We start from the raw sequence: 27,163 nt of genomic DNA, 5'->3' as shown, positions 1-27,163 counted from the left end.
AAATGCCACACTCCTGAAAAATCTTGAGCAGAATAGGTCTGTGTCCAAGTGGAGCGATGTGAAATGGGGAAGCTGAAGAACAAGGCAGAGGGCCTGGGATAGGGAGGTGGCTGTCAGAAAACACACACTAATCTAATTCTCTTCATCACTAAGACTTAATCTTTCACAGTCACTGGCAAATGTTAGGTGTTTAATAAATGGCATTTATTTATGATTATTTATGATTATCTTCTTATCTGAGATTTTTTAAAAATCCAGCATATGTCAGAGAAAATGCAATGCTCTCCAACAACACCAAATCAGCCAAAAATTTGCTGTAGCAAGTAAAATTCAATTTTCCCCATTAGGGCATCCATTATTTAATTTGGATGTTGGGGGTTCTTCCCCATCTGGATACAATTAAAATCTTCTAGAATTTTGTTAAGGACTAACTCCTTCAATGCATCCCAGCTACCCTTCCATCCAAACCACCTATATTTTCATTCATTTCTTCCCCACCAAAATCTAGCCTTCCCTTAGAACCTGCCAAGTTACACTCAGGATAATCTAATTAGAATGTCTTTTTCTAGTAGGAACTAGTTCTTTCTTCCAGTTCTAGGTAAAAAGAAAAAAAAAAAAAGCCAACACAGTGACTTTTGTGCATCTCACTCTTATTTTGGGGAAACTCCCTGGAGACAATTTGCATAGAACACGTAGCTTGTGCATTGTGTTCTACTGTAGTGAGATAAGAGCAAAGGTATCTCCCACTCCTGCCTATTATGAAATGAATTTTGCCCCCAACCTCAAATTCATGTGCTCAAGTCCTAATCCCCAGTACCTCAGAATGTGACTATATTTGGAGATAAGGTCTTTAAACAGGTGATTAGTTAAAATGAGGCCATTAGAGTACTTTTATAAAATCTGACTGGTGTCCTGAAAAGAAGAGGTTAGGACACGCTAGAAAACACCAGGGATGCATACACACAAAAGGACAGCAATGTAAAGAGGCTGCAAGAGGGAAGCCTTCTGAAAGCTGAGAGAGACCTCAGAGGAAACCAACCTTGCTGGCACTGTGATCTTGGACTTACAGCCTCCAGAACTGTGAGAAAATAAACTTCTGTTGCGTAAGCCACTAGTCTAAATCTAAATAATTATTTCTGGATTATCTATGATCCCAAAGTAATTCATAAGAGCATGTTTTAGTGGTGTCCTATTTCTTGGTGAGGAAGGAATTTCCACATTATGATTATGTGGTATTCAAACACATGATACTGGGCACTGTATAGATGAGGTCAACAGCAGTTCATTAATCACATACACTCACAGCCCAGGGTAGCAGTACACCACATACGACACAGGGTCACACAAGGGTTGCACTCAGGAACAGAGTGAATGAATAAGATCTCTGGGAGGCAGGATTTGTAGATCAAGAGGGAGAGGTGACATCTAGTTCTCATGGGAAGTTGTGATTGGCTTGTGTGAATAATCCTGAAGGCCGTCAGGGAAAGAAAACAAGATGTGTGCCTGGTTCTCTTAATAAAGATGGTTGTTTGGCTAAGGGACCTAATCTGCAAGTGCATAGTGTAGAGAGGAATTTCCAGTTAGGCCATTTGAAAAATTGAAGGCAATATATTGTAGGAGATCAGTCAGGGTGGTGGGAAAAATTGTAGAAAGATGCAAACCATCTTGGAAAGCCAGGGGTTTGCAAAGCTTTGAAAGAAAATTTGGCTGAAGGCAGCTGAGTTCTCTTAAGAGCTTAGGTTAGATAACAAGGGGATGAAAAGAAACTGATCTAGATAAGTTAGTTACTTAGGCCTCAGAACCTGGCCTTTAATCATCCATGCGCAGGACTGCTCTCTCCAGACGGGCGACCATGTTAATTATCCACAAGTGTGTTGTCTCAAAACCTTTTCCATTAAATCTGTGCTGAATAAATGCCCGCAGCACCAGCTTATCAGGGCCTCAGCTGCTGACTCTTTACAGCACCCTCCTTGGGGTCTGTGCGTGGCCAGTCCCCTAGCCCACTCTTTCACCAGATATCTGTGTCTGAGTGCCTTCTTTCATCCGTCATTTGGCCAGGGTCTGCGGGTCAGACCCCAGCAGATGGTGCCCTGCGAGAGGAATGCTGCAACAAATCATGAAGGAACCCTCCAAAATGAAGGTAAGGAGACTGTGCAGTCAGTAAGTCAGTAAATCGATAAGTCATCGGTGCCTGCTCAGGGTTTCCAAGTTTGAGGGAATTGTTCAGGCTAGGGTTTCACCATGGGACAACAGTTATCAGCTCAACAGAAACAGTATATAAAAGTATTGAAACAGCTGCTTAAAGCTAGTGGAGCCTCGGTTTCACAGGCTCAATTAAGGGACCTAATGCAAACTGTTGTATCTCATAACCCATGGTTCCCAGAAGAAGGTATGCTAGACGTAGAGCTCTGGGAACAAGTGGGGAGAAATCTTAAACAACATCATGTGTAAGGGCAACGGGTCCCAGTAACATCTTTAACATTATGGGCTTTAGTTAGGGCGGCTTTGGTCCCGTTATACACAGAAGAGCCTAAAAAGGGGAGGGAAGAGGAACCGTCACCTACGTTACTGCCTCCTTATCCCTTACCCCCACTATCACCAGGCCAAAATAACAAAGAGGAAACAGAGGTTTTGCCTGAGCCCCACTTCCAATAGATAGGAAAAAAGACAAGGGATACACTACAGCTATGGGACTCTGTCTTAGGCAAGCGGCATTAGAAGGGGAGCTCTTAGCCTGCCTGGCAGTATATAGTATTAGGCCTTAATTTTGGAGTTTACACTACAGTTCAGTTTTCCATTAAAGGGTTTTCTCTCTCAACTTTGAGATGCATCATCTGAGGGTTCTCACCTCTGCTTACCAGTTTCATAGCCTCATCTAGCACGCCCATGCAGCTAATTTAAAAGTTACAACACATTGACTTTCAGTTTCCCAAAACTCAAACTGCCTTGCCTCATGAAATTTATGCTTTACTGCTCTCAACTGGAATGCCCCCTTCTCATCCATCCTTTCTGCTTTCCTATAAGTCATAGAGGGTGACTCAACATTTACTTTATATGACTGCAGCTTTTAACCTCAAAGATTCTATGGGCAGAAGCTGGGCCTTTATCTGAGCAGCTCCAGTACTGTTACAGAGCCTTCCAAAAAGCAGATACTCAAATGATGTTTGGGGAATATAAGAGACAGTGAGCAAGAGATCTAACTTATTAAATTTAATTTGTCCTATATTGTTAATCTAAACATATCAAGGCATAAATCATTTAATTTTACAAAACAAAAGACAAAGAAATGAAGAAAACCAAGATCATGTTTTATTATTTTTTTCTATTTCACTATCTCAATTATTTTACTGGGGGTTCTTTGGTATTTCAAAAAAAAAAATCCCTTTTGGTGATGTTATATTTGCTTGCCTGGATGAAAAAAGCTTCAGACTTCAATAGGATTGAGAGAAGCTGCTGAACTTGGCCCTGAGAGAGTCTTGGCCACTGCAGTAGTGCCAGTCTCGGCTGCATCTCTGGCTTGGGCTCTCTTCCTCATCTTACAAATCTTACAAAGTCTCTTCATATTGTGATGAGAAGGCACCTGGAGCAATATCATTGACCTTGGCCAAATATTCCAGGACTCTTATCTTGCTGGTTTTGGTGTAGGCTTTTGGATCACAAAGGAATTTATAGCGTGCAGGATAACTGCAGGGCACCCAGTGGTACTCCAGGTACTTTAGCCTCACGAAATCCTGAGTGATGAGCTTCCTGGGCTCTCCATAGATGTAGTGCTTCTTCCCATCATATATTTGCATCACACCCAGAAATTTCCAGATATCCTCCTCATTGGCACAGTTGCCTTTCAGGAAGATCACAACCAGGAGAGTCATGAGGAGACCAGTCTTGGGTAACCTTTTGCCAGCATGAATCCTCCCACTGTTGGGGAGTTTCAGCTTGCTGACAGGGTCATATAAGTAACAAGTTGGGTGGACTTCCTTCAAGTCAACTGCAAAGACAACCTCAATGTGCTCAGAAGCTCTTCTGAGAATCTCAGCAAACTGGTTTTGGTATCTTGGGTTGACAATCTTCAGCATATCTTCCTTCAAAATACACTGTTTCATTTCGAACTTGTAGAGCAGGAACTGCTCCAACAAACCCACCTTTATATTTATGAAATTGCTGCATGAACTCTCAGTGAAGCGGGAGACCTCTAAGGAACATGGGTACTCCTCATCTCTACTGTTAGCCCCTTCGTCAGATCCTGTGTTAAAAACGCCTGCAGAAGTCATGGTACTGGATTTGCAAGGCTCCTGAGAAGTGCCACTTGACTCAGCAGCAGATGAGCTCTGGGGAATATCCCCAAGAACAGGAGAGGAAGTGGGGAGGGGCTCATCTTCCACTTCTTCACTGACCTGAGCTCCACTCTGAACCTGAGAGTCATCTTGGATCTGGTAGTGTTTCTCACAAATGTGGAGCTTACTGTTCTGATCCTGAGACATGTTGACTCTGATAAAGGATAGCAGGCAGGAGAATGAGTAGGAGAACAGGTCAAGAGAGTCCACTGGAGGAGGAAGATTGAGAGGGTCTGTGCACCTTCAAAGTGGAAATTCTACCGTAGTTATAATAAAAACAACATTTGCAGTTTTCCATGAAGGAACTGCTCTAGGAACACACTGAGATTCTGTTATCCTGATCAATGTGCCCCGCTTGGGAAACCTTTGGAGGAAGTTAGACTGAACCATAGGCTTTAGCCTGGTAGCCCTGCCTCAGGCATACTAAGGTGACATAGTGGCTGCCAGTCTTCTAAGTTGAGGGGTCCTTTTACTTCACATTCAAGACAATCATGCCAACTGGTGGCAGGTCATGAGAACCATTTCCTCTGAAGTTATATCACAAACCTCTCTGGGACCCATAAGAAGGATGTGAAGGGGGTCCTCAGCTTATCACTGCTGTTTATGTGCCCACAGTGCTGACTGTTGAGTAGGTAATTTTCCATCCTGGCCTTTCTGGGATCCTCAGTCCACCCTTGGGGGTCCTTACATTGGCATATAGGGCCTAGGAGCCCAACTTCCTTCATTTGAATGTTGATTACTGCACCTTCAGACTAAGGATGTCACCTCCCATAGACCTGACATAAAGAGATGGTAGAGAGCTTCAACTTCACAACCCTGCCCTGGCCCTTCAAGCACTGAAACCAGGGTAGGGCCAGATTCTTTTTTAACTCTTCTATTTAGTGGTAGATGGTTCCTTTAGCACTTGCTTTGACCCCTGGTATGGTCTGGAACTTCTCCTTCCCTTGTCCTAAGGCCTATGCCCTCATACTAAAGAGAAAACGACCCTGAAACATGCCCTATGGGGAATGTGAGGATCTTCTCATATGTTCTCATTTGTTCTTACCTGTCCTCGTTGTCCCAAGGCTGAGAGTAACAGTTGAATTCTGTGGTGTTCCCACTCATAGTGTATGTGGTCCCCTCAGTTATTAGCATATTCACTGTGGCCTCTGGAGAAATCTGGAAATCCTCTAACTGCTGACCTTAATTCACAATCAGACCAACTTCCTTCCTTCCTTGTGACATCATATAAGGAAGTATGTCACATCATGTCAACAATGCCCATGTATTCCAGGGCTACCAGTAAGGGTGGGGCTCTGTGTGGTTCTCTTAGTTCTGAGGGTAGAAGGTTTCCTAAGCCCTCACTAGGGGCCATCACCTTGATTCATGGCAGGGCCTTGGACTCTTTTTGTTGACTTGAGGACCCTACCCTCAGACTAAGCCCTCATATGTCTGAACACTTTTTGCAGAAGTCAGCCTGACAGCCCTGCCCAAGGCCATCCAGGGTTGATGGCAGAGGGAGGTTCTGTGCCACCTCCCTATTATAGGGTCTGTGGTACCCTCAGTCATCACTCATGATTTTGCATTTGATTCCTGGCAGGGCATGGAACATCTCCCTCTACTGTCTAAGTCTCAAAACCTTAGAATAAGGTTCCCACTCCTTGAGGTCCCAGAATGAAAACAGGAAATGCCACCTGTCTGTGCCCTCCCAGGGATGACATCAAGATTTAGGTTCCTTGGGGCTATCTCTGTGGAGGGTAGAGGTCTGCCCTCAGTCCTCACTCAGGGTCCTCACCTTGACTCTTTGCAGGCCTTGAGTTTCTTCTTTCAACTTTAAGTCACTCATGTAGACTAAGGATCTTATGTTCCTGAGAACACTGAACAGTAAGTGAGAAGTAGCCTAACAGCCCTGCTTCAGTCTTCCAGGTCTAAAAGTAGACACAGTCTGATCTCTGTTGCTCCATTTACTATGGGGCGTTTGTTTCTTTAGTTCTCATTCATCAATCTTCATCTTGGTTTCTAAACTTTCCATGAGAGGCTTCTGGAGAAATGCCATGTCATTCCAAACTCTTCATTAGTTTTCCCTCTGCAAACGTTGCAGAGAATAGGATGTGTCCTAAGGATGATGTGAGATGGGAAATCTGAAGCACAAAGCAGAAAGCCTTGGACAGGTGTGCTTTCAGAGAAAGAAAAAAAGAAAAAGAAAAGAAAACCATTGTTTATACATACCTTCCTGTCACTAGGCAGCCTCAGCTTCTTATGTAACTTCTGTTCAAATATATCCACTTGCTACAGCGAAGAGGCTGAGCCAAATGATTTTGTGAGTCCCTAGTCTTTTGAGGTTTCTGACATTGACTTTGCAGATAATGATATTGTCAACAAATATCTCTTTCTTTATTCACAACTTGGATTTATTTTGGTATTTTTATTGCTTATTCCTTGGGCTGCGTATTCCAAAACAGTATTTGGGGTTTGAAGTCTTGCTTTGTATCACCTGAGATATATTTTGAAGTAGTGAGTAGAAAATAAGTAACACAAGGTCTGCTTCAGGCTGGAAGAAGTGGGGCAGTTGTGGACTCTAGAGAAATTCAGAGGCAGGGTCTAGTCTAGTTCTGTTGCTTGCCAGTCTTGTGAACTTGAGAAAATTGCAAGCTTTTAACCTGCAAAGTCAATTCGATAAACGCCATCTTATAGTATTTAGGTGTGTGTATATATATATATGTGTGTGTGTGTGTGTGTGTGTGTGTGTATAAATATATATATATATATATATATATATATGTAAATCGCCTGACACAGTGTTAGGTAAACTTTGGATGTTTAATGAATGGTAATTATTACTAAACTTCATTTGACCCAAAATGATGACAATCTTCCCTTACAGAATTTTATTCCCAGAATATATTAGAGATTACTCCAAATAACATAGAAATCTGCATCTGCTGAAATGCTGCCAAGCCAGTAAAACTGAGTAGTGTTTCCTCATTAAAGCATCTGTTATTTGGCTGTGGAGTTGTTGTCTTCAGCTGGAGGCAACTCAAAGTTCTTGTTTCGTGTTAGGGACCAAAAACTTCCCAGGTCACTTTTCCATCCAAACCGCCCCTATTTTCATTCACTTCGTCACCACCAAAAACCAAACCCTCCCTTAGAGTTTGACAAATTGCACGCAAAGCAACCTAATTCAAATGTCCTTTTCATGGAGCAGACTCTGGCTCTCCCAGTCTATAATGGGGTGATAGTTCAGTGGCTTCTTGGCATTTTGTGTAAAAGAAGTATCACTCATGTTGCTCAGATACTCCCTGGACATCATGTGCTCAGAAGACACAGTTTGTGAACTGGGGCAACTGCACAGGTCTCTTTGCCTTCCTATCCCAGTTGGGGATTTCTTTCTGGTATACCAACAATGTCAAAATAACTCTTAAGACTTGCTTCCCTTTTCAGGGACAGCCTCTCAACTCTGAGAGGCACCATCTGAGGGCCTGGCCCATGCTCACGACTCCCACAGCCTTATCTAGCCCAACCTGCAGCTTCACTTAAATTAACTCCCATGGAGAGAATTGCAGTTTTCTAAGACTCTGAACTGCCTTCATCAGATAATTTACATTTGACTTCATTAATGTGAAATCTCTTCCTTATCCCCTCTTTTTACTTGTCATTTGTGTCTTAGATTATATCTCATCATCTTGGTTATATGTTAGTTGCTGCTTGACTCTAAAATTCTACAGGCAGAAGTTGGATCTCCTTTTGCTTACCATCACCAGTACTATCAGGGAAACTTCCAAACAGCAGGCACTCAATTACTGGTTGGGAAACAATAATTAAATAATGAAAACAGTAAGCAATAAGTCTAATTTATTATTTTATTTTCTCATGCAGTTTCAATAAGCAAAGCAAATACAGGTTTATATAATTTAATATTACAAGCAATGAGCAAAAAGACTAGGAAACACCGCAAATGAACTACTCTACTTTTGTTTCACTATTCTGCGATCTCAACTATTTTGCTGTGGGGTTCTTTCACATTTCCGTGAAAATCCCTATTCCAATGCCACGTTACCTTATTCTGTACTAAAAATAAAATGTTTAAGATCTTTCAATTTGTCTTAAAATAACAAAACTTTTAGTCTTAAACCTGACAAACAGAAATAAATGTGTGATCTATGACATTAAGAAACTTAGACTGTGAAATAATTTAAATCTTCACTTAAAAGAAAGAACATTTTTAAAGTAATAATGAAAGCAAAAGATAAATCTACAAGTTACTCATGTATAACAGGACAAAGGAAAGATACACATCTTGTTCCCTCCAGCCTCTACTATACTGTACTACTTAAATGGCTCGCTACTCTCTTCTAACATAAAGTGAAACTTCTACTTCAGACCTCCCTAGAAATGCGAGGATCTGTAGAAAGTGACCCCATAAAGTGCCCTGGCCAAGGGAACAGTGCCAGCTCTGCGTGCAGCTCTCAGGCTCATTGCTCTCTCTACCTCATCTGTCAAAGCCTCTTCATACAGATTTGGAAAGGAAATGGGGAGCGCGTCATTGATCTTAGCCAAAACTTCCAGGACTCTCACCTTGGTGGTTTCAGCATGGGCTCGTGGACCCCACAGGAACTCATAGTACAGAGGATCACTGTTGTGCACCTGCCAGTACTCCAGGTACTCTTCTTGCACCACATCTTCTGTGACAAACTTCCGGGGCTCCCTGAAGATTAAGTGCCTCCTCCCAGCATAGATCCCTACCACATTCAGGAAATCCCAGACCTCCTCTTCAGTGGCATGTTTGCCTTTCATGAAGATCATACCCAGGAGCTACATCAGGAGACCCGTCTTTGGCAGCCCCTTGTCACCACTCAGACTTCCTTCACTGGAGAGGTCCAGGTTGCTGAAAAGGAGTGTAGGAGTCACCACCGCATTCCATTTCTTTCAATTCAACACCACAGACCACCTCCAAGAGCTCAGAGGTTTTCCTGAGGATCTCAGGGAAGTGCTGCTTATACTTTCTGCTGACAAGCTTCAGCAAATTGGCCTTCACAATGGACTCTTTCTTCTCCAGCAGGAATTGCACTAACATGCTCAACTTCCTGTCCAGAGAATCTCAGTATGTGCTCTGAATGAAGGCTGCTTCCTGGGAAGTACTTGCACTTTTCTCATCTTGACCCTTGGCAGCTACATCAGATCTTGAGCATGAAGCACCTGCATCAGGAGAGTCAGTGGGCGAAGCTCCCTGAGACTATTGCAGAATGGAGGCATCAGGAGACCTGCGATGAGTACCCCAACAAACAAGGGAAGAGGAAGAGTGAGACTCGTCTTTCTTCTCTGCAGTGGCCTAACACCCTAGACCCTTGAGATCCTGGGGCTGACCATGGGTCTCTCGGCATTTCTCACGGGCATGGAACTTACTCTTCTGACCCCAAGTCATGATGGCTGTGGCCCGTGACAGCAGGTAGGACTGTGGGCAGGAAAGCTGGCAAGGTTGGCACCTGAACGGGAGAGAGTGACATCACGTCAAACACCTTCAGTGGAGAGGAACCATCTTGGCTTTAACCAGGACCCCTTCTGCAGGTTTCTGTGAAACAACTGCTCTAGGAACCCACAGGACTCCTGTTCTCCTGGTCAGTTTGTCTCCTTGGAATGGAGGAAGTTAGAGTGAGTATTAGACTACAGCATGACAGCCCATTTTGGGGCTTACTGAGGTGACAGCAGGGGCTCACAGTGGGGGCAGCTTTGACAGGGGTTGGATCCTCTCTGTTTACATTCATGAGCATCATAAAAATTGTTGACAAGACACAGAGCCCCACTCCCCTCTGCTGTTCTGAAATTGACACTAGGAATTTTCACAATACTAGTGAGGAGGAAATAAGGAAGCACTTCTGTCCAACACTTCACTCTGGGGACATGCAGACTGCCTAGGGCTGACAACAGCGAAGATACCTGAGTGCTCTTGCTGTTACAGTGAGAACAGTCCCCACGATAATCAGACTCCGCACCCAGACTCTTCCCACAACCTGGAAATCACCCTCACTGACCTGCTGCCATCTCCTTACAACCAGGGCCCTACCTCTCTGACTCATGGGGTCAAAGTGAGAATGCACCTCAGTCTCTAGAGACCTGCCTGGATCCCCAGGCTGATATCAGGGGCAGAGTTCAGTGTTACCCCATTCTGGGAAATGGAGTCCCCTCAATCTTAAGGAGGGTTCTCTTCTTAACTATGTAGTGCCTAAGATTTCTCTCTCTACTGACCTTAGTCCACCAGCCTTAGACCAAGGCCTTCATGTTTTTCAACCCAATGGAAAAAGTGAATGGACTTTGGGCCTAACAGTCATGCTTGGGGGCTCCTCAGGGACCAGCTCAGGGGTGGGTTGGGGCAGGGCTATGTGGAGGACACAGACCTGGTTGACTTTGCCACATGCTGAATGTAGAACCCCAAGGCTTTGGGCAAACATGGGCAATAGCCAGGGAATGGTTACACAGGCCTTGGGTGAGACTAGTGCTGTGCTGGCTTCAGGTCTGACGCAGTACAGCCATAGTGGTGGTGGCCACAGGGGTGCTTGTGTCACTCAACCCCCAGCTTTAGGTGGCTCAGAATGGAGAGAGAGAGAGAGAGAGAGAGAGAGAGACTGACTCTGTATGTCTGAGCAAGTAAGGGAAGAGAACAAGAGTCTCTGCCTGGTAATTGAGAGATTCCTCTTGGACTGTGTCCAAGACCATCAAGGCGATACCTCTACAAGTCTGCAAGAATCACAAGGTTGGACTTGGAATGCTCCATAAAGCAGAAACAGCTTGTAAGGAGACATTACAACTGATGCTGCAGAAATTCAAAGGATCATTAATGGCTACTAGAAGCAACTATCTGCCAATATATTACAAAATCTAGGAGAAATGGACAAATTTCTAGATACATACAACCTACCAAGTTTGATCCTGGAAGAAATTCAAAACCTGAACAGACAAATAACAAGTAACGAGATTGAAGACAAAATAAAAAGTTTAGCTGCATGTGGTCCTTCATATAAATATTGAATCCAGTCATGTCAAGGAGCATATGTTTTTTTAATTTATTTATTATTATTATACTTTAAGTTCTAGGGTACATGTATATGTTTTAGATACAGAGATGTTTTTCGACTTATGATACTTTTTGGAATGTAGTCCCATCATGAGTCAAAAATATTATCAATTGAAAATGCATTTAATACCACTTACAATGGGGTTACATCCTGATAAACCCACTGTAAAATTTAAAAAACATCGTAAGTTGAACCTTATAAGTTGGAGACGATCTGTAAATATAATTTCTGCTTTTAAAATATAATTTGAAACTTTTTCTGGAGGGAGTCCTTCAAGTTGGTTGAATAGACATAGTTTATACTTAACTTTTAATGTTTTCCCCTAGTTATAAAAACAGCAAGTAAACCAGAGGCTGAATAGAGTCAGGCAAGAGGTTGACCAATATTAAAAAACAGCAACAAAAGCAACAATAAAAACCTAGAGGATGTGTATTCATTATTAGTATTGTGATGGTTAATTTTACATGTCAACTTGCGTGAGCCATGGAGTGCCCAAATATTTACTCAAACACATTACTCTGGGTGTTTCTGCAGGGCTATTTTTGGATGAGATTAACATTTGAATCAGTAGACTGGGTAAAGCATATTGCCTTCCCCAATGTGTATGGGCCTCAGTCAATCAGTTGAAGGCCTGAATGACAAAAACAATAACTTTTCCTTGAATAAGAGAAAATTTCTCCCTCATTACTTCATTCAAGCTGGGTCATCAGTTGTTTCCTGACTTCACACTTTAACTAAACCATAAGTTCTTCCTGGGTCTTGAGCCTGTAAGCCATTGGACTGGAACTACATCATTGGCACTCCTGGGTCTCCACCATGTTGACTCATCCTGCATATCTTGAACTTTTCATTAGGGTCCATATCAAGTGAGCCTATCTATGTCTATGTCTATTGATATATCTATATCTATATCACCTATATCTATGTCATCCCTATCATCTGTTTTCCAAATGTATGTATTTATCTATCTATATATATTTATCTTAATAAATTTTGGCTGCTATAACAGAATACCATAGATGGTGTGATTTAAAACAATGGACAATTGTTTCCCACAGTTCTGGAGGCTGGGAAGTACAAAATAGAGGCACTGGCAGATTTGGTTTCTGGTGAAGGCATCCTTCCTTGTTTATAGATGACCATCTTCTCACTGTCTCCTCACGAGAAAGAAGGGACAAAGGAGCTCTCTGGGATTGCTTTTATAAGAGCACCAATTCCAATCATGAAGGTTCTGCCCTCACGACCTAATCACCCTCAAATACCCAACCACCAAATAGAATATCTGTCTATCCATTTATCTATCTATCTATCTATCTATCTCCCATTGGTTCTGTTTTTCTAGAGAATTCTTACTAATAGAGGTATCTATATCATATTTTGAATATTTATAGCATTTTATAATCAAAGTCTGTATGTTTCATCTCTTTTGGAAAATCTTGAAAGCTTAAATAATTAATTTAATCACAAATTTACATGATCAGAAAAGGAACATTGTTGATATTCCTTTATAACTGCTATAAGCCAGTTTATACTCTGGAACCAAAAATCAGGTGAGCAATCACAATACCTGGTTTTAAATTCCTATCACTGAAAGGGGCATTGAGGAAGGCAGAAGAGAGAGTCCTGAAACACTGTTACCCCTCACCCAGCCTCTTTCACCCCTCACACTTCCCCACAGTAGCCATGCAGTGCAGAGAGAGAATCTGTGCACTGTGGGGAGAGAACACAGTGACTGGAGGATTTTACATTGAATTTGGTGCTGCCCTGTCACGGTGAAGTATAAACTGCTGTTTATACTCTCCTACTTATATGTTAATCCTTCTACATAAATATATAGGTATACACACAAACATACATACATATTACATATATGTAGGTATGAGTGTGTGTGGCCCACAATCTCTGTACTCAAGTTTTTATTCTAATGTTCTTCCACTGTTGATTAGCTTGCAGTTTGGGGACATTATATTTAGCCATAATAATTTAGGTTTTAAATTTGGGTTATACTACTTATGCTTCTGGAAAAGAAGAATAAAAGGGAATAGATTTAACTACATACCTAAAACAACTTTAAAAAACAGACAAAAATGACAACATATCTATGTCAATTTTTAATATATTGGACATCCGGCAACAAAAGACAGTGATTCCTGTGAGACTGAAAAGAAGGTGAGCCTATAATTTCCCCAGCTTGCTGCCTTGAGCCTGCAGTTCAGGGAGGGGTAACTCAGTTGAAACCTGGCCATCTGTTGTTGAGATGAAGCTGACGGTGAGAGGAGGATCCAATGTCTAGAGTTCCTAGCACAAAGTATCTGAGAGGAGAGAGTTTCAGAGAGAGAGAATTCCAGCCTACCTAGGGGGTTCCTGTTCTCACCAGCCAATGTAAAAATCATGTCATGCCCAGAATATGAGAGGGACAGACCAGAGAGAGACAGAGAGAGAGTGTGTGTGTACTCAGATACTCAGAAGGGCTTAATCTCTGTAGCGATGTGAGATTCGTCCTAGATTTATGAAGCTCTGGTCACACCTAAGAAACTTTAAAAGCAAGAATTATCAGGACCATAGCATTTTGAACAAACTTAACTGAGTCATAGAACAAAGTATAAGAATACGAATCTATTAAAAAAATAAATATCCAGCACACTTATGCTGTACAAATGTGAGCGAGGCCAAATTCACAATACTTGGCATACAATCTAATTGCCAGACATGCAAAGAAACAGGAGAATATGTCCACTAGGGAGAATACATACATCAAAACATCATATTGTATCCCATAAATATACACAATTATTATCTGTCAATAAAAAATAGATTTTAAAAATCAATGGATTAAAATTCATCGAGAAATGACATAGATAACAAGAGCAGACAATGGCATTAAAAGTTAATGTATCTTCAATAAATGGTTGTGGGTAAACTGGATATCTATGCAAAGGAATGAAACTAGAACACTATCTCTCGTCATATACAAAAGTCAAATTTAAGTGGATGAAAGACTTAAATCTAAGACCTCTAACTATGAAACTACTACAGGTAAACATGGTGAAAACTCTCCAGGACATTGGTCTGGGCACAAATTTCTTGCATAATACCTCATTAGCACAGGCAAGCAAAGCCAAAAAAAAAAAGGAAAAATAGGATCACATCAAGTTGAAAAGCTTCTGCACAGAAAACGAAATATTTAAAAGTGAAGAGACAATCCACAGAATTGGAGAAAATATACTCAAACTACCCATCTGACAAGCAAATCATGAACAATATATAAGGAGCTCAAATATCTCTGTAGGAAAAAATCTAATAATCCCATTACAAATGGGCAAAAGATTTGAACAGACATTTCTCAAAGGAAGACAGGCTAATTGCAAGCAGACATATGAGAAGGTGCTCAGCATCTCTGATCAACAGAGAAACGCAAATCAAAACTAGAATGAGATATCATGTCACCGCAGTTAAAATGGCTTATATATAAAAGACAGGTATTAAATGCTGGCAAGGATGTTGGGAAAAGGAAGGCTCCTACACTCTTGGTAGCAATGTAAATTAGTACAACCACCATGGAGAACAGTTTGGAGTTTCCTCACAAATACTAAAAATTAAGCTACCATATGATCCAGCAATCCCACTGCTGGGTATATACCTAAAAGAAAGGAAATCAATATATTGAAGATGTATCTGAACTCCTACGTTTGTGGCAGCACTGTTAGCTAAGCACTGTTAGGCAGCACGATAGCTAAGACTAGGAAGCAACCTAAGTTTCCATCAACAGATAAATGGACAAAGAAAATGTGTTACATATACACAGTGGAGTACTATTCAGACATTAAGAAAGAGATCCTGTCATTTGCAACCACATGGATGGAACTGGAGATCATTATGTTAAGCGAAATAAAGCAGGCACAGAAAGAGAAACATGGCAAGTTCTCATGTATTTGTGGGATCTAAAAATTAAAACAGGCCAGGTGCAGTGGCTCAAGGCTGTAATCCTGGGACTTAGGGATGCCAAAATGGGTGGATCACCTGAGGTCAGGAGTTCAAAACCAGCCTGGTGAACATGGTGAAACTGTGTGTCCACTAAAAATACAAAAAATTAGCCAGGCGTGGTGGTACACACCTGTAATTCCAGCTACTTGGGAGGCTGAGGTAGGAGAATCACTTGAACCTGGGAGGCGGAGGTTGCAGTGAGCCAAGATTGTGCCACTGCACTCCAACCTGGGCGAGAGTAAGACTCTATCTCAAAAAATAAAATCAAAAATAAATAAAAATGAAAACAATTGAACTTATGGAGATAGAGAGTAGAAGCATGATTACCACGGACAGGGAAAGGGAGTGAGAGGAAGGTTGGGATGCTTAACGGGTACAAAAAATAGTTAAAAATAATGAATAAGCCATATTTGCTAGCGCAACAAGGCGACTATGGTCAATAGTACCTTAACTGTACATTTAAGAATGATTTAAGAATGATTAAAAGAGTATAACTGGATTGGTTATAACAATCAGACGTTAAGAAAGAATGAGATTCTGTCATTTGCAACCACATGGATGGAACTGGAGATCATTATGTTAAGTGAAATAAAGCAGGCACAGAAAGAGAAACATGGCATGTTCTCACTTATTTGTGGGATCTAAAAATGAAAACAGGCTTGGTGCGGTGACTGATGCCTGTAATCCCGGCACTTTGGCAGGTCGAGGTGAGAGGATCACCTGAGGTCAGGAGTTCAGGACCAGTCCGGCTAACATGGTGAAATCCTGTCTGTACTAAAAATACAAAAAATTAGCCAGGTGTGGCGGCACGCATCCGTAGTCCCAGCTACTTGGGAAGTCAAAGCTACAGTCAGCCATGATCAAGCCACTGCAATCCAGCCTAGGTGACAGAAGGACCCCATTTCCATGATAAAGAGCCACTGGAACCTACTCCTGAAATAACAGCATTTATCCACTCATGAGAGCAAAAACGTCGTGGCCTAGTTATTTCCCCCTAAGCCCCATCTCCCAACACTGTTGCACTGGGGATTAAGTTTCCAACATATGATTTTTGAGGAACACATTAAAACCATATTAGTCAGGAATGACCCTCATAATGCAGGATCCTCTGAGTCCTGCTTATTATGATCAATACAATGAAGTATGAAATGACTGATGCTTGAGATTCTTTGAAAGTAGCTAGGCAAATAGGTTATTTATTTACCTTCTTTTTAAACTGGGTGAGGTGCTTGAGGCTAAGCAAGGGGTTATACTCTAGTTTCTCATGTTTGCTTGAAGGACTCTTTGGAAAACTTTAACTTAATATGCTTTATTAACCTTTTGTGCACAAAGAAGTCACTTTCTCTCTATCCAATCCTTCTCCCATAGGCCTTTGGATCACCTTAAATGAAAATCTTACACAGAGTACAGAATCTTATGCATGTACAATATCTCTTTCCCCTTTTTGCACAGCAGGTCTTTTGGTATATCTGTCTTGTTTTCCTCCCCAGCCGATACCCTTCTTCATGGCTCTTTAAGGAACTAGAGACCGTTGGCCTATGAAATTCTAAGGTAAGCCCTCAAAAATCAATGTTGGGGATAATTACTCAGTGCCAACAGAAATTCTGGTAAAAGAGAAACCTCGTGGTATTTGGGATGTTGGGAATTTTGAGTGAAGCTGACCTGACAGCTTCAGGTTTTCCAGGACTCAGGAAAATAACAATGAACTGAGAATGTATTTCTGGAGGACATGCCAAGACATATGCCTTCAGACAAATGAGTTTTCCTTTGTGCAGCTGGGGAAGTGAAGCTGACTTTGGATATCGGTAAGGAGTGAGGATAGAAGTAGGCATAAGTCTGAGGTTCTAAACCTAAGAGGCTGAGCAAGACATTTGGGAAAAATGCTTAGTCTAATTTCTTTAAAGTAGTCTTCAGCTACTCCTACCTGGTGCTGAAAGCTGCATTGTTGATATATCCTTTTAAAATTTTCAGGCCAGGCTCAGTGGCTTATACCTGTAATCTCATTACTTTGGTAGGCTGAGGTGGGAGGATTGTTTGAGACCAGAAGTTCAAGACCAGACACTGGCAACAAAGACCACACCTCTACAGAAAATAAAAAATAAAAATTAGGTGGTCATGGTGGCATCCACCTGTAGTCCTAGCTACTCGAAAGGTCAAGGCAGGAGGGTTACATGAGCCCAGGAGTCCGACGCTGCAGTGAGCCATAATCCTGTCACAGTGCTCCAGCCTGGGCCACAGAGTGAGACCCTGTTTCTAAAACAAACACATAAATAAATAAAAATTATAAAAATTTCATCATGATGTCCCGAGATTGCTCTGGAAGTTAAGAATAATTTCAAAAGTAGAAATCTAGCTGGGCAGTGTGGCTTATGCCTGTAATCCCAGCACATTGGTAGGTGGAGCTGGAAGGATCTCTTGAGCCCAGGGGTTCAAGACCAGCCTGGGGAACATGGCAAAACCCCGTCTCTATTAAAAATATTTTTAAAAATTATCTAGGCATGGTGGAATGCACCTGTAGTCCCAGCTACTTGGGAGGCTGAGGTGGGAGGATCACTTGAGTCCAGGAAATTGAAGCTGCAGTGAGCCATAATCAAGTCACTGTACTCCAGGCTAGGTGACAGAGGAGAGACCCAGTCTCAAACAGCAATAATAAAGTAAAAATCCACAGATATACAGTTGGTTCACCTCCCAAACCAAGCACTTCTTAAAGGTCCCTCAGACCTGTGTGGAAGACTGTCCCACCCTCGAAGAGGGCTATCACATAAATCTATTCCTTCCTGGTTTCTTCATGTCCCACTAGATTTCTGCAGTCCCAATCACCCAGCCCTGTTCTTTAAAACAGGAAGCTAGATTAATTGTTGTCTTTGTGTGAATTGGCATTTCAGGGTGAACTTTCAGGAGCGTTGGAAAGTAAAAGAAAGGCTCTATCCACTAGGAAATTACCTTCCCCCACAATTTATATGTTGAAAACATGACAAATCTTGGCAGTGATAGACATCCTGTAGGCTCTGAATGCACCTTTCCCCTCTGCCCTGTGCTAAAACATTAAATTAGAAGTCCTATGGCACCATGATTCCATTGGGTAAGAGGAACAGTACTGAGGTGGAGGAAGCCACCTGAAGCAAGCAGGACCCACTCTACATCAGGAAGGGGATGTGCCTTGGATCAGATGCCCTTTGGGAGTAGAGGACCTCTGCTCTATTCTCAGAAACTGCTAGGAATCCTGTTGGAATTCTGGGCCAGCCAAGCCTCTGGTAGCTTAAAGCCAGATAGAAAGGCAGTAGGTATGATTGTCCTGGGTCTTAGCCAGTCTGTGTTTCCTTTTGTCCCCACCAGTCTTTAGAATTTTCTCTGTTGTCTGGATGAGTTCCTGCAGGGAGGAGGACAGAAAATCAGTCTCTTTGCTCTGGGAAGTCAGCCAGAGATTTCTGGGAAGATAATCCTTAAAATCAACACTTCTCAGTCTCTCCCCTTTGCCTTTCCAGAGTCTTCTTACGTAGTTACGGTTGCACTTGATGCTGTAACATCTTCCATGACTCTTACTGGCACTTTCTTGACAACCCTGGTGGCATCCCACCTATTAAAAGTTATGCTGCTTTCAAAGGAATTTGAGCTTTTAAATTAAATCTATAACATTATAGATCCTGTAAATAGGGGGATCACAAAGATAATATCTTGTGTCATGGCAGATACTTTATAAACTGTTGTTTCCTAAATCATACTACTATCTTAGAAGTCATGCACTTCCCAGATTATTATGATCTTCAAAATGCTTTGTAAGATGGGGTGAGGGGAGTGGAAATATATATGTGTATATATATATAAATATTTTTTAAAATATCCAGACATGGTGGTATTTTATATATAAATGTATATATATATTTATGTATATATATTTATATATATTTATGTATATATATACACACACACACACACATACATAGTCATGCACTTCCCAGATTATTATGATCTTCAAAATGCTTTGTAAGATGGGGTGAGGGGAGTAGAAATGTTATATATATGTGTAATATATATATTATTTATGTACACACACACACACACAGAGTATACATTTTTCTAAACTTTCTTGTGAATTCCTTCCGGAGCTTCCTGTTTGAATCATGATAGAAAAGGAACTCAAGTTCTGTGTGTAGGAAACTTGAGCTTTCTGCCTGCTGGTATTCTGGAAATTGCCTTATGTATTCACAAGCTCTAGGAGTTTTGAGGAGAACAAGCAAGAGGCACTTTATCCAGTCCCACTCATCTAAAAAAACCTATACTTTTAATGTTTAAAAAATGAGGCTTTATGGACCCCACACATTATTGTATGTGTTTTTTATAATTTGTAATTGTAAAAACGTTAAAATACACAGTTGGAAAATCAAAAGAGCAATTGGAAATCAAGTTAGCTGCAATAAAACAAGATGACTTTTGCATGTACAAAGATACTGCATGTAGACTGTGAAAATAGCAAATAAAGCTTTGATGTAAGTTAAAAATATTTTTAACTGATAAATAAATACACAAGAGAGCATTTTTTCCTATATATTTATTGGCCACTTGTATGTCTTCTTTTGAGAAGTGTCTGTTTAGGTCCTTTGCCCATTTTTTTATTGGAGTTGTTTGTTTTGTGCTTGTTTATTTCTTTGAATTCCTTTTAGATTCTGGATATTAGACATTTGTCAGATGCGTAGTTTGCAAATATTTTCCCTCATTCTTTAGGTTGTCTCTTTGTTCTGTTGATAGTTTCCTTGGCTGTGCAGAAGGTCTTTAGTTTAATTAGGCCCCACTTATTTATTTTTGGTTTTGTTTTGTTTTCTTGGTCTATTTTTGGTATTTTGTCTATTTTTTATTTATTTTTGTCTATGTTTTGTTTTTGTCTATTTTTCTATTTTTTTTTCTATTATTTGTTGTTGTTATTTTTGTTACAATTGCTTATGGTGTCTTCATCATGAAATGTTTGCTGGGACTATGTCCAGAATGGTATTTCCTAGATTTTCTTCAAGGGTTTTATAGTTTTAGGTTTTACATTTAAGCCTTTAATCAATCTTGAATTGAGTTTTGTATATGGTGTAAGGAAGGAGTTCAGTTTCACTCTTCTGCATATGGCCAGCCAGTAATCCCAGCACCATTTATTGAATAAGGAGTCCTTTGTCCATTGCTTGTTATTGTACAATTTGCAGAAGATCAGATGGTTGTAGGTGTGCGGCTTGATTTCTGGGCTCCTTAACCTGTTCCACTGGTCTACGTGTCTGTTTTGCTACCAGCAACTTGCTGTTTTGGTTACTGTAGCCTTGTAGTATAATTTGAAGTCACGTAGTGGGAGAGCTCTGGCTTTGTTCCTTTTGCTTAGAGTTGCTTTGGCTATTTGGGCCCTTTTCTGGTTTCATATGAATGTTGGATAGTTTTTTCTACTTCTGTGAAAACTGTTGTTGGTATATCATTGAATTGGTGAACTGGTTTGGACAGTATGGCCATTTTAACAATATTAATTCTTCCTGCCTATGAATATGGAATGTTTTTCCATTTGTTTGTGTTGTCTCTGATTCCTTTGAGCAGTGTTTTATAATTCTCACTGCAGTGATCATTCCCCTCCCTGGCTAGATGTATAGCTAGGTGTTTTATTCTTTTTGTGGCTATTGCGAATGGGATTACATTTTTAATTTCACTCTCAGCTTGGACATTATTGATATATAGAAGTGCTACTGATTTCTCTACATTAACTTTGTATCCTAAAATTTGACTAAAGTTGTTTATCTGATCTAACAGCCTTTGGAAGAGATTATGGGGTTTTCTAGGTATAGTATCGTATCATCTGCAAAGAGAGGTAGTTTGACTTCCTCTCTTCCTATTCGGTTGCCTTTTTCTTTCTTTCTTTTTTCCTGATTGCTCTGGCTAGGACTTCCAGAACAATATTGAATGGACTGGCGAGAGTGGGCATCCTCGTCTTGTTCCAGTTCTCAGGGGAATGCTTTTAGCTTTTGCCCATTCAGTATGATGTTGACTGTGGGTTTGTCATAGATGGCTCTTATTATTTTGAGGTATCTTCCTTTAATGCCTAGTCTGATGAGAGCTTTTACCATGAAGGGATGTGGAATATTATCAGCATCTTTTTCTATATCTATTAAGATGATCATGTAGTTTTTGCTTTTACTTCTGGTTATGTGATGAATCACATTTATTGATTTGTATATATTCAACATCACCAATCATTCGAGAAATGCTAATCATGACCACAGTGAGATACCATCTGATGCCAGTTAGAATGACTGTGATTTAAAAGTGAAAAAAATAAATGTTGGTGAGGTTGTGGTGAAAAGACAACACTTATACACTGCTAGTAGGCATGTAAATTAGTTCAGCCACTGTGAAGAGGAGTTTGGACATTTCTCAAAGAACTTAAAACAGAATTTGCCATTTCATCCAACAATCCCATTACTGGGTATACACCCAAAGAAATATAAAGCATTCCACCATAAAGAGATATGCACGCATATGTATATCACAGCACTATTCACAATAGCCAAGACGAATTCACCTAGCTGCCCATCAGCAGTGAGTGGGATAAAAAAAAAATGTGGCACGTATACATCACAGAATCCTACACAGCCATAAAAAAGAAAAAAAGCATGCCTTTTGCAACAACATAGATGCAGCTGAAGGCCATTATCCTAAGCAAATTAACACAGGAACAGGAAACCAAATACCACACGTTCTCACTCACATGTGGAAGCTAAATATCGAGTATACAAAGACACAAGGAATGGAACGCTGGATTCTACTTGAGGGTGGAGGGTGGGAGGAGGATGAGGACCAAAAACTACTTGTTGGGTACTATACTTACTACTTGGGTGATGAAATAATTTGTACACCAAACCCCAGCAAGTTGCAATTTACCCATGTAAAAATTCTGCACTTGTACCCCCTGAACCTAAAATAAAAGTTGGAAGAAAAAAAATAAATAAAGCAATATTTGAAAACAAAACAAAACAAAATCAAGTTATTCACATAGAACAGAAACACAAAGAAGATATAAACTTTATTTCTTCCAGTCCTGCTTAGGTCCTCTACTAAGTTGAACATTAACTGCATTATTTTTCAAAAGGGTAAAGAATCTCCCTCAACCTTCACTTGACATGGGAGAAACTGCTGTTTGTAGCCCCAGAATGTGCACTGGTCATGGCATTAGCCTCAGTCCTGGCTGCAGCTATACCTCAGGCTCTCTCTTCCTCATGTCTCAGTGCCTTGTATAAAGGGATGGGAAGACACTTCAGGATGGTATCCTTGACTTTGGCCAAAAGTCACCAGTTTTTCCTCTTGCTGGTTTCAGCATGGGCACTTGGATTCCACAGGAATTCATAGTGTAGGGGACTTCTGTTGGACACCTGCTGGTACTCTAGGTTCTTTCCTGTACCAAACTTTTTTCTGGACTCTTCATATATGAAATCATTCTCCCAGCATAGACCCAAATCTTACTCAGAAATGTTTGGATCTCCTCTTCTGTGGTGCAATTACCTTTCGTGAAGCTTATACCCAGGAGCATCATCAAGATACCACTTTTAGGCAATGCATTATCACCACTCAGACTCCTATTGCTGGGGACACCCAGTTCACTGAAAAGAGCATTGACATCACTACTGGGGTCAACTTCTTCAATTCAAGGCCAAAGAGCAGCTCCATGTACTCAGAGATTCTCCTGAGGATCTCAGGGAAATGGTCCTTGCACTTTTTGTTAACAATGTTCAGCAATGCTGCTTTTGTCATGGGATCTTTAATTTTACATTTCTCCAGCAGAAATTCTATTACCAAACTTCCCTTCCAGAATAGAAGGTCTCTGTGTGAGCTCCAGTGGAGGCTCTTGCTGGAGAGGTGCTTGGTTTTTCCTCATTTTGGCTCTTGGCATGTTCATCAGATCTTGTGCATGAAACATCTACAGAAGCAGTGATGATGCAGGGGGCTCTCTTAGATTCCTGGGGAATGCCAGTAGAAAGAGAGCTCTGAAGAGCACTTCCCAAAACAGGAGAAAAAGAGGAGAGGGACTCTTCCTCTCCTGCAGTGACGTGAGCACCCTGGTAGCATTTCTCATGAGTGTGGAACTTCCTCTTCTGACCCCAAGGCATGACTATGGGCAGGGACAGCAGACAGAAGTGTGACTAGGGTCACAGGTGAGACGGGCACCTGGTGGAAGGAGAATGAAATGGTGTAAGCACCGTCAGCAGGGAGAGACCACCTTGGCTCTAACCAAGGCTGCCAATGCAGGTTTCTCTGAGATCACTGCTCTAGGAATCTACTGGGCAATTGTTCTCCCATCAGTCTGTCCCCTGAGAACCCGGTAAAGCAACTTAGAGTGAGTCATAGGCTGCAGCTTGGCAACCCAGCTTGGGGTCTACTAGAGTGGCAGCAGAGACTAATTGTGGAGCTCCCTGTGTTCTGGGGTTGGGGAGTACATTCAGGTGATATTCCACATCATTATGCTAACTGTTGACGGGGCCTGGTACCTCTTTCCTGTTCTGCTCAGAAGTTGACACTTGGAAGCCCCTGGAACCCACATAAAGCGAGAGAGTGCCTCAGCCCACCACCCCTGTCAAGGATGACAACTTTGAGGGACCTTTTCTGTCTTGGGATCACTGGACCCTCAGTCCTTATTCAGAGTTCTCATATTGGCTCCACGTTGGCTCCGTGTAGGGCCTGGGACCCCTCTTCTGCTCTATCATGGCTTCACTTTCTTATTAAGGAGATCACCTCCCTTAGACCCAATATAAAACAATGTGGAAGCCTCTCCCTGACAGTCCTGCTATGGGTTTTCAAATGCTGAAAGCCAGGGTGGGTGCTGGTATTATGTTGCCCCTTTTGTTGGGGGAAGGAATACGATCACCTTAGTCTTCACCAAGGGTCCTCAATTTGACTCCTAGAAGGACCTGCAGCTTCTCTGTTCTTTGATCTGAAGGCATCTCCTCACAGCAAGGCCCAGAACTCTCTGAGACCTAGTAGAGGGAAGGGAGGGCAGCCTTATTGGGCCATACCTGCCTGTAGTCTCCTGAGGCAGAAAGCTGTGGCAGGCATTTTGGGCCTCATGAGGATTGGCCTCACCAGCCCTTGCCCAGATTCTTCATTTTGACTCATGACAGTGCCCACAGTTTCTCCCTTTCGTGGCTTGTCACCATCTCCCTCAGAATAAGGGCCTCATTTCTCTGTCACCCTGAGGAGGAATTGAGGGGTGCCTCTGCTCTGCCTGACATTTATCCCTGAGTCTCCCAGGACTAACAGTAGGGGAGAGATTATGTGCTGCCTCCACTGTTGCAGGTTTCATGTTCTGCTCCATCCTCATGGTCCTCACCCTGACTCCTGGCTCAACCTGGTAATGTTCTCTATGATGAGATGGCCAACCTCAGACCAAGTTCCTCACCACGTGGAGTCCCCAGATGTGGAAGTCAAAGTGATCTCACTGCAGCTATTAGGGGATTCTGAGAACTAATAGCAAGAGAAAGACTCCATGGGACTCCTCTGTTCAAGGGTTTGCAACTCCTTGAGTCCTCACTCAGCCAGGATCTCAGACTCCTCCCTCTAGTGATGCGAGTCCTACAGGGCGAGGAGAGTGGCTGACATATCCGGTTATTTGTGTCTGGGGATTTCCAGGGCTGAAAGGGGTGGAGCTATATGGGTTCCTTTCTCTTCTAGGTTGGTTGCTCCCCTAAGTCCTTGCTCAGAGTCCTCACAATGAACATTCCCAAGACCTAGAGGCCTGTCTGCTCATATACAGATTTAAAGTCCCTAATACTATCAAATGGTCACCTACGGCTGACAGTACCTGAGGGATTCTGCGTTGTCTGTACTGTTAGGATTTGAGTGGTTCCTTCCATTCTCACGGTCCTCGGCTTGACTGTTTGTATGACCTGGAATTTATCCCTGTGGTAACCTCAGACTGACCCCTTAGACCAGGTGCCTTACCTCCTTGAGATGCCTTAAAAGGAAATGAGTGGGACTCATCATCTCAGAATTTCCTGGTTTGCCAGGGAGAGACACCAATGGCAGGGCTTCGTGTAGCTCCAACTGTTCTAGGAGGAGTACCATCATCCCTGTTTAGGGTCAGCAGTGTGACTCCTATTAAACATCCTCTGCTGAATAGGGTTGTTCCCATTAGAATAAGGCTCTCACTTCCTTGAGACCACTGCCAGAGGAACTGAGGGGGCACTTCAGTCTGAGAGTTCTGCCCTGGTCCTCCTAGGGCTGACAATAGGGACAGGACACTGCATTCCCACTGTTCTTGGGTGAGTGGTCTCCTCTATCCTCCCTCAGCATCTTTACCTTGACTCCTACCTAATGAAATCTGAAACTCCACTCTCCACTGACTCAAGGCTGCACTCCTCTGACCAAGGCCATATCTTCCTGGAATCTCCCAAATGGAAGTTAGGAACAGCCACATCTGGCCACAGTTATTGAGGATCCTCTGAGGAATAATAGCAGGGTCAGAATCTGACAAGATTCCACTGTTTTGGAGTCAGTGGCTCCCTCAGTTCTCACTCAGGGTTCTAACATGGATTTGGGGATGTAGAACTCCTTCCTCTACTAAGCTGAGTCTGCCAGCCTCAAGCCAAAGCTTTTCCTTTACTGAGAAACCAGAGGGGGAAGTCAGGGTGCTACTCCTTGGCTACCCCAGTGTCCTCACCTTAAATCTAATCCAGGCTCGTGAGGATCTCCTTCATGGGCAGAATCGGAGCTACTGCCATGAGATCAAAGCCTTTATCTCCCTGGGGCACCAGTAGAAGCCCTAGAGAAAATGAGGAGGAGCCTCAACCAGATAGCCCTGCCTATGGCCACCCAAGGCAGAAAGCAAGATAAAGCTTTAAGAGCCCCTACTGTTCTGGGTGGATCATTCCTCATTTCTCATTCAGAGTCCTCTTCTTGATAGTTTTCAGAGGCTGAGATCCTCCTCCCAATAACCAGAGCACACCACCCTTAGACCAGGACTCTTATGTACCTGAGAACTTGAATAAATAGAGAAATTTTAGCTTGCTGCTATAGCTTGGGCCTTCTAGATCTGAGAGTAGGCAGGGCCTGGTCTCTCAGTGACCCCGATATTCTGAGGCAGTGATCTCCAGAATCCTCATTTATGGGGGTTCTCATCATGCCTCCTTTCTGTTTAAGCCTGCTGGGAAATGTCACACACCTGCAAACAATTGAGCAGGTTCCCTACTGCAAACCTTGCAGACAATGGCTCCCTGTCCCAGGTTCTGTATGAGACAGGGAAGCTGTACCACAAGGCAGGAGGCCCCAGACAGGTGGTGGGCTGTCAGTGAAAAAAGCACACTGATCTATTCTTTGCTTTGCCAGCCAGACTTAGCCTATTATGTACTTTGCTTTGAGGATATTTAATTTCTATGGGGAAAGGGCAGAGCAAGATGATTTGGGGAGCTCCTGATCTTATTGGGTTATCTGATGTTGCATATCCAGATGATCATACTGTCACTGTGTATTATTTTTTCTTTTAGCAATTCATACTACTCATTTATTCAGCATTATGATTATTCTAGTTGTATATTCCAAAGAAGTGCTTTGGGTACAGTGTCCTTTTAATGCTCTGATAAGCATTTTGGGCAGTGAGAGGAAAAATGAATTAAAAGACACAAAGTCTGGCTCAGGCTGAGAGGACTGGAAAATGTGTGCTCTAGATGAATCCAGACCAGAGATCTAATCCCAGCTCTGTCAATTACAAGCTTGTGAGCTTTTAGAAATGTGCAATTTATTCATTTTGAAGTGAGTCTGCTAAACCCCATCTTGTAGGAATTTTGGGGTATAAAT

General features: G+C 42.1%; 1 protein-coding gene across 1 annotated transcript; it reads right to left on the bottom strand.

The window, feature by feature from the left end:
- Window positions 1-3,545: 3,545 nt before the first annotated feature.
- MAGEB5 (MAGE family member B5) lies at window positions 3,546-4,268 on the bottom strand. The gene has a single exon (XM_015127115.3). It carries the CDS (start codon window positions 4,266-4,268, stop codon window positions 3,546-3,548), a length of 723 nt encoding a protein of 240 aa, XP_014982601.2.
- Window positions 4,269-27,163: the final 22,895 nt, after the last annotated feature.

The sequence above is a fragment of the Macaca mulatta genome, chromosome X (assembly GCF_049350105.2).
Source record: "Macaca mulatta isolate MMU2019108-1 chromosome X, T2T-MMU8v2.0, whole genome shotgun sequence".
Lineage (NCBI taxonomy): Eukaryota > Metazoa > Chordata > Mammalia > Primates > Cercopithecidae > Macaca > Macaca mulatta.
Note: the sequence above shows the minus strand (reverse complement) of the source record. Positions and strands in the feature narration are given on the sequence as shown.

Bases quoted from the DNA above. Each gene is read 5' to 3' on its own strand.
- MAGEB5 (XM_015127115.3), bottom strand. From the start codon at position 4,268: ATGACTTCTGCAGGCGTTTTTAACACAGGATCTGACGAAGGGGCTAAC.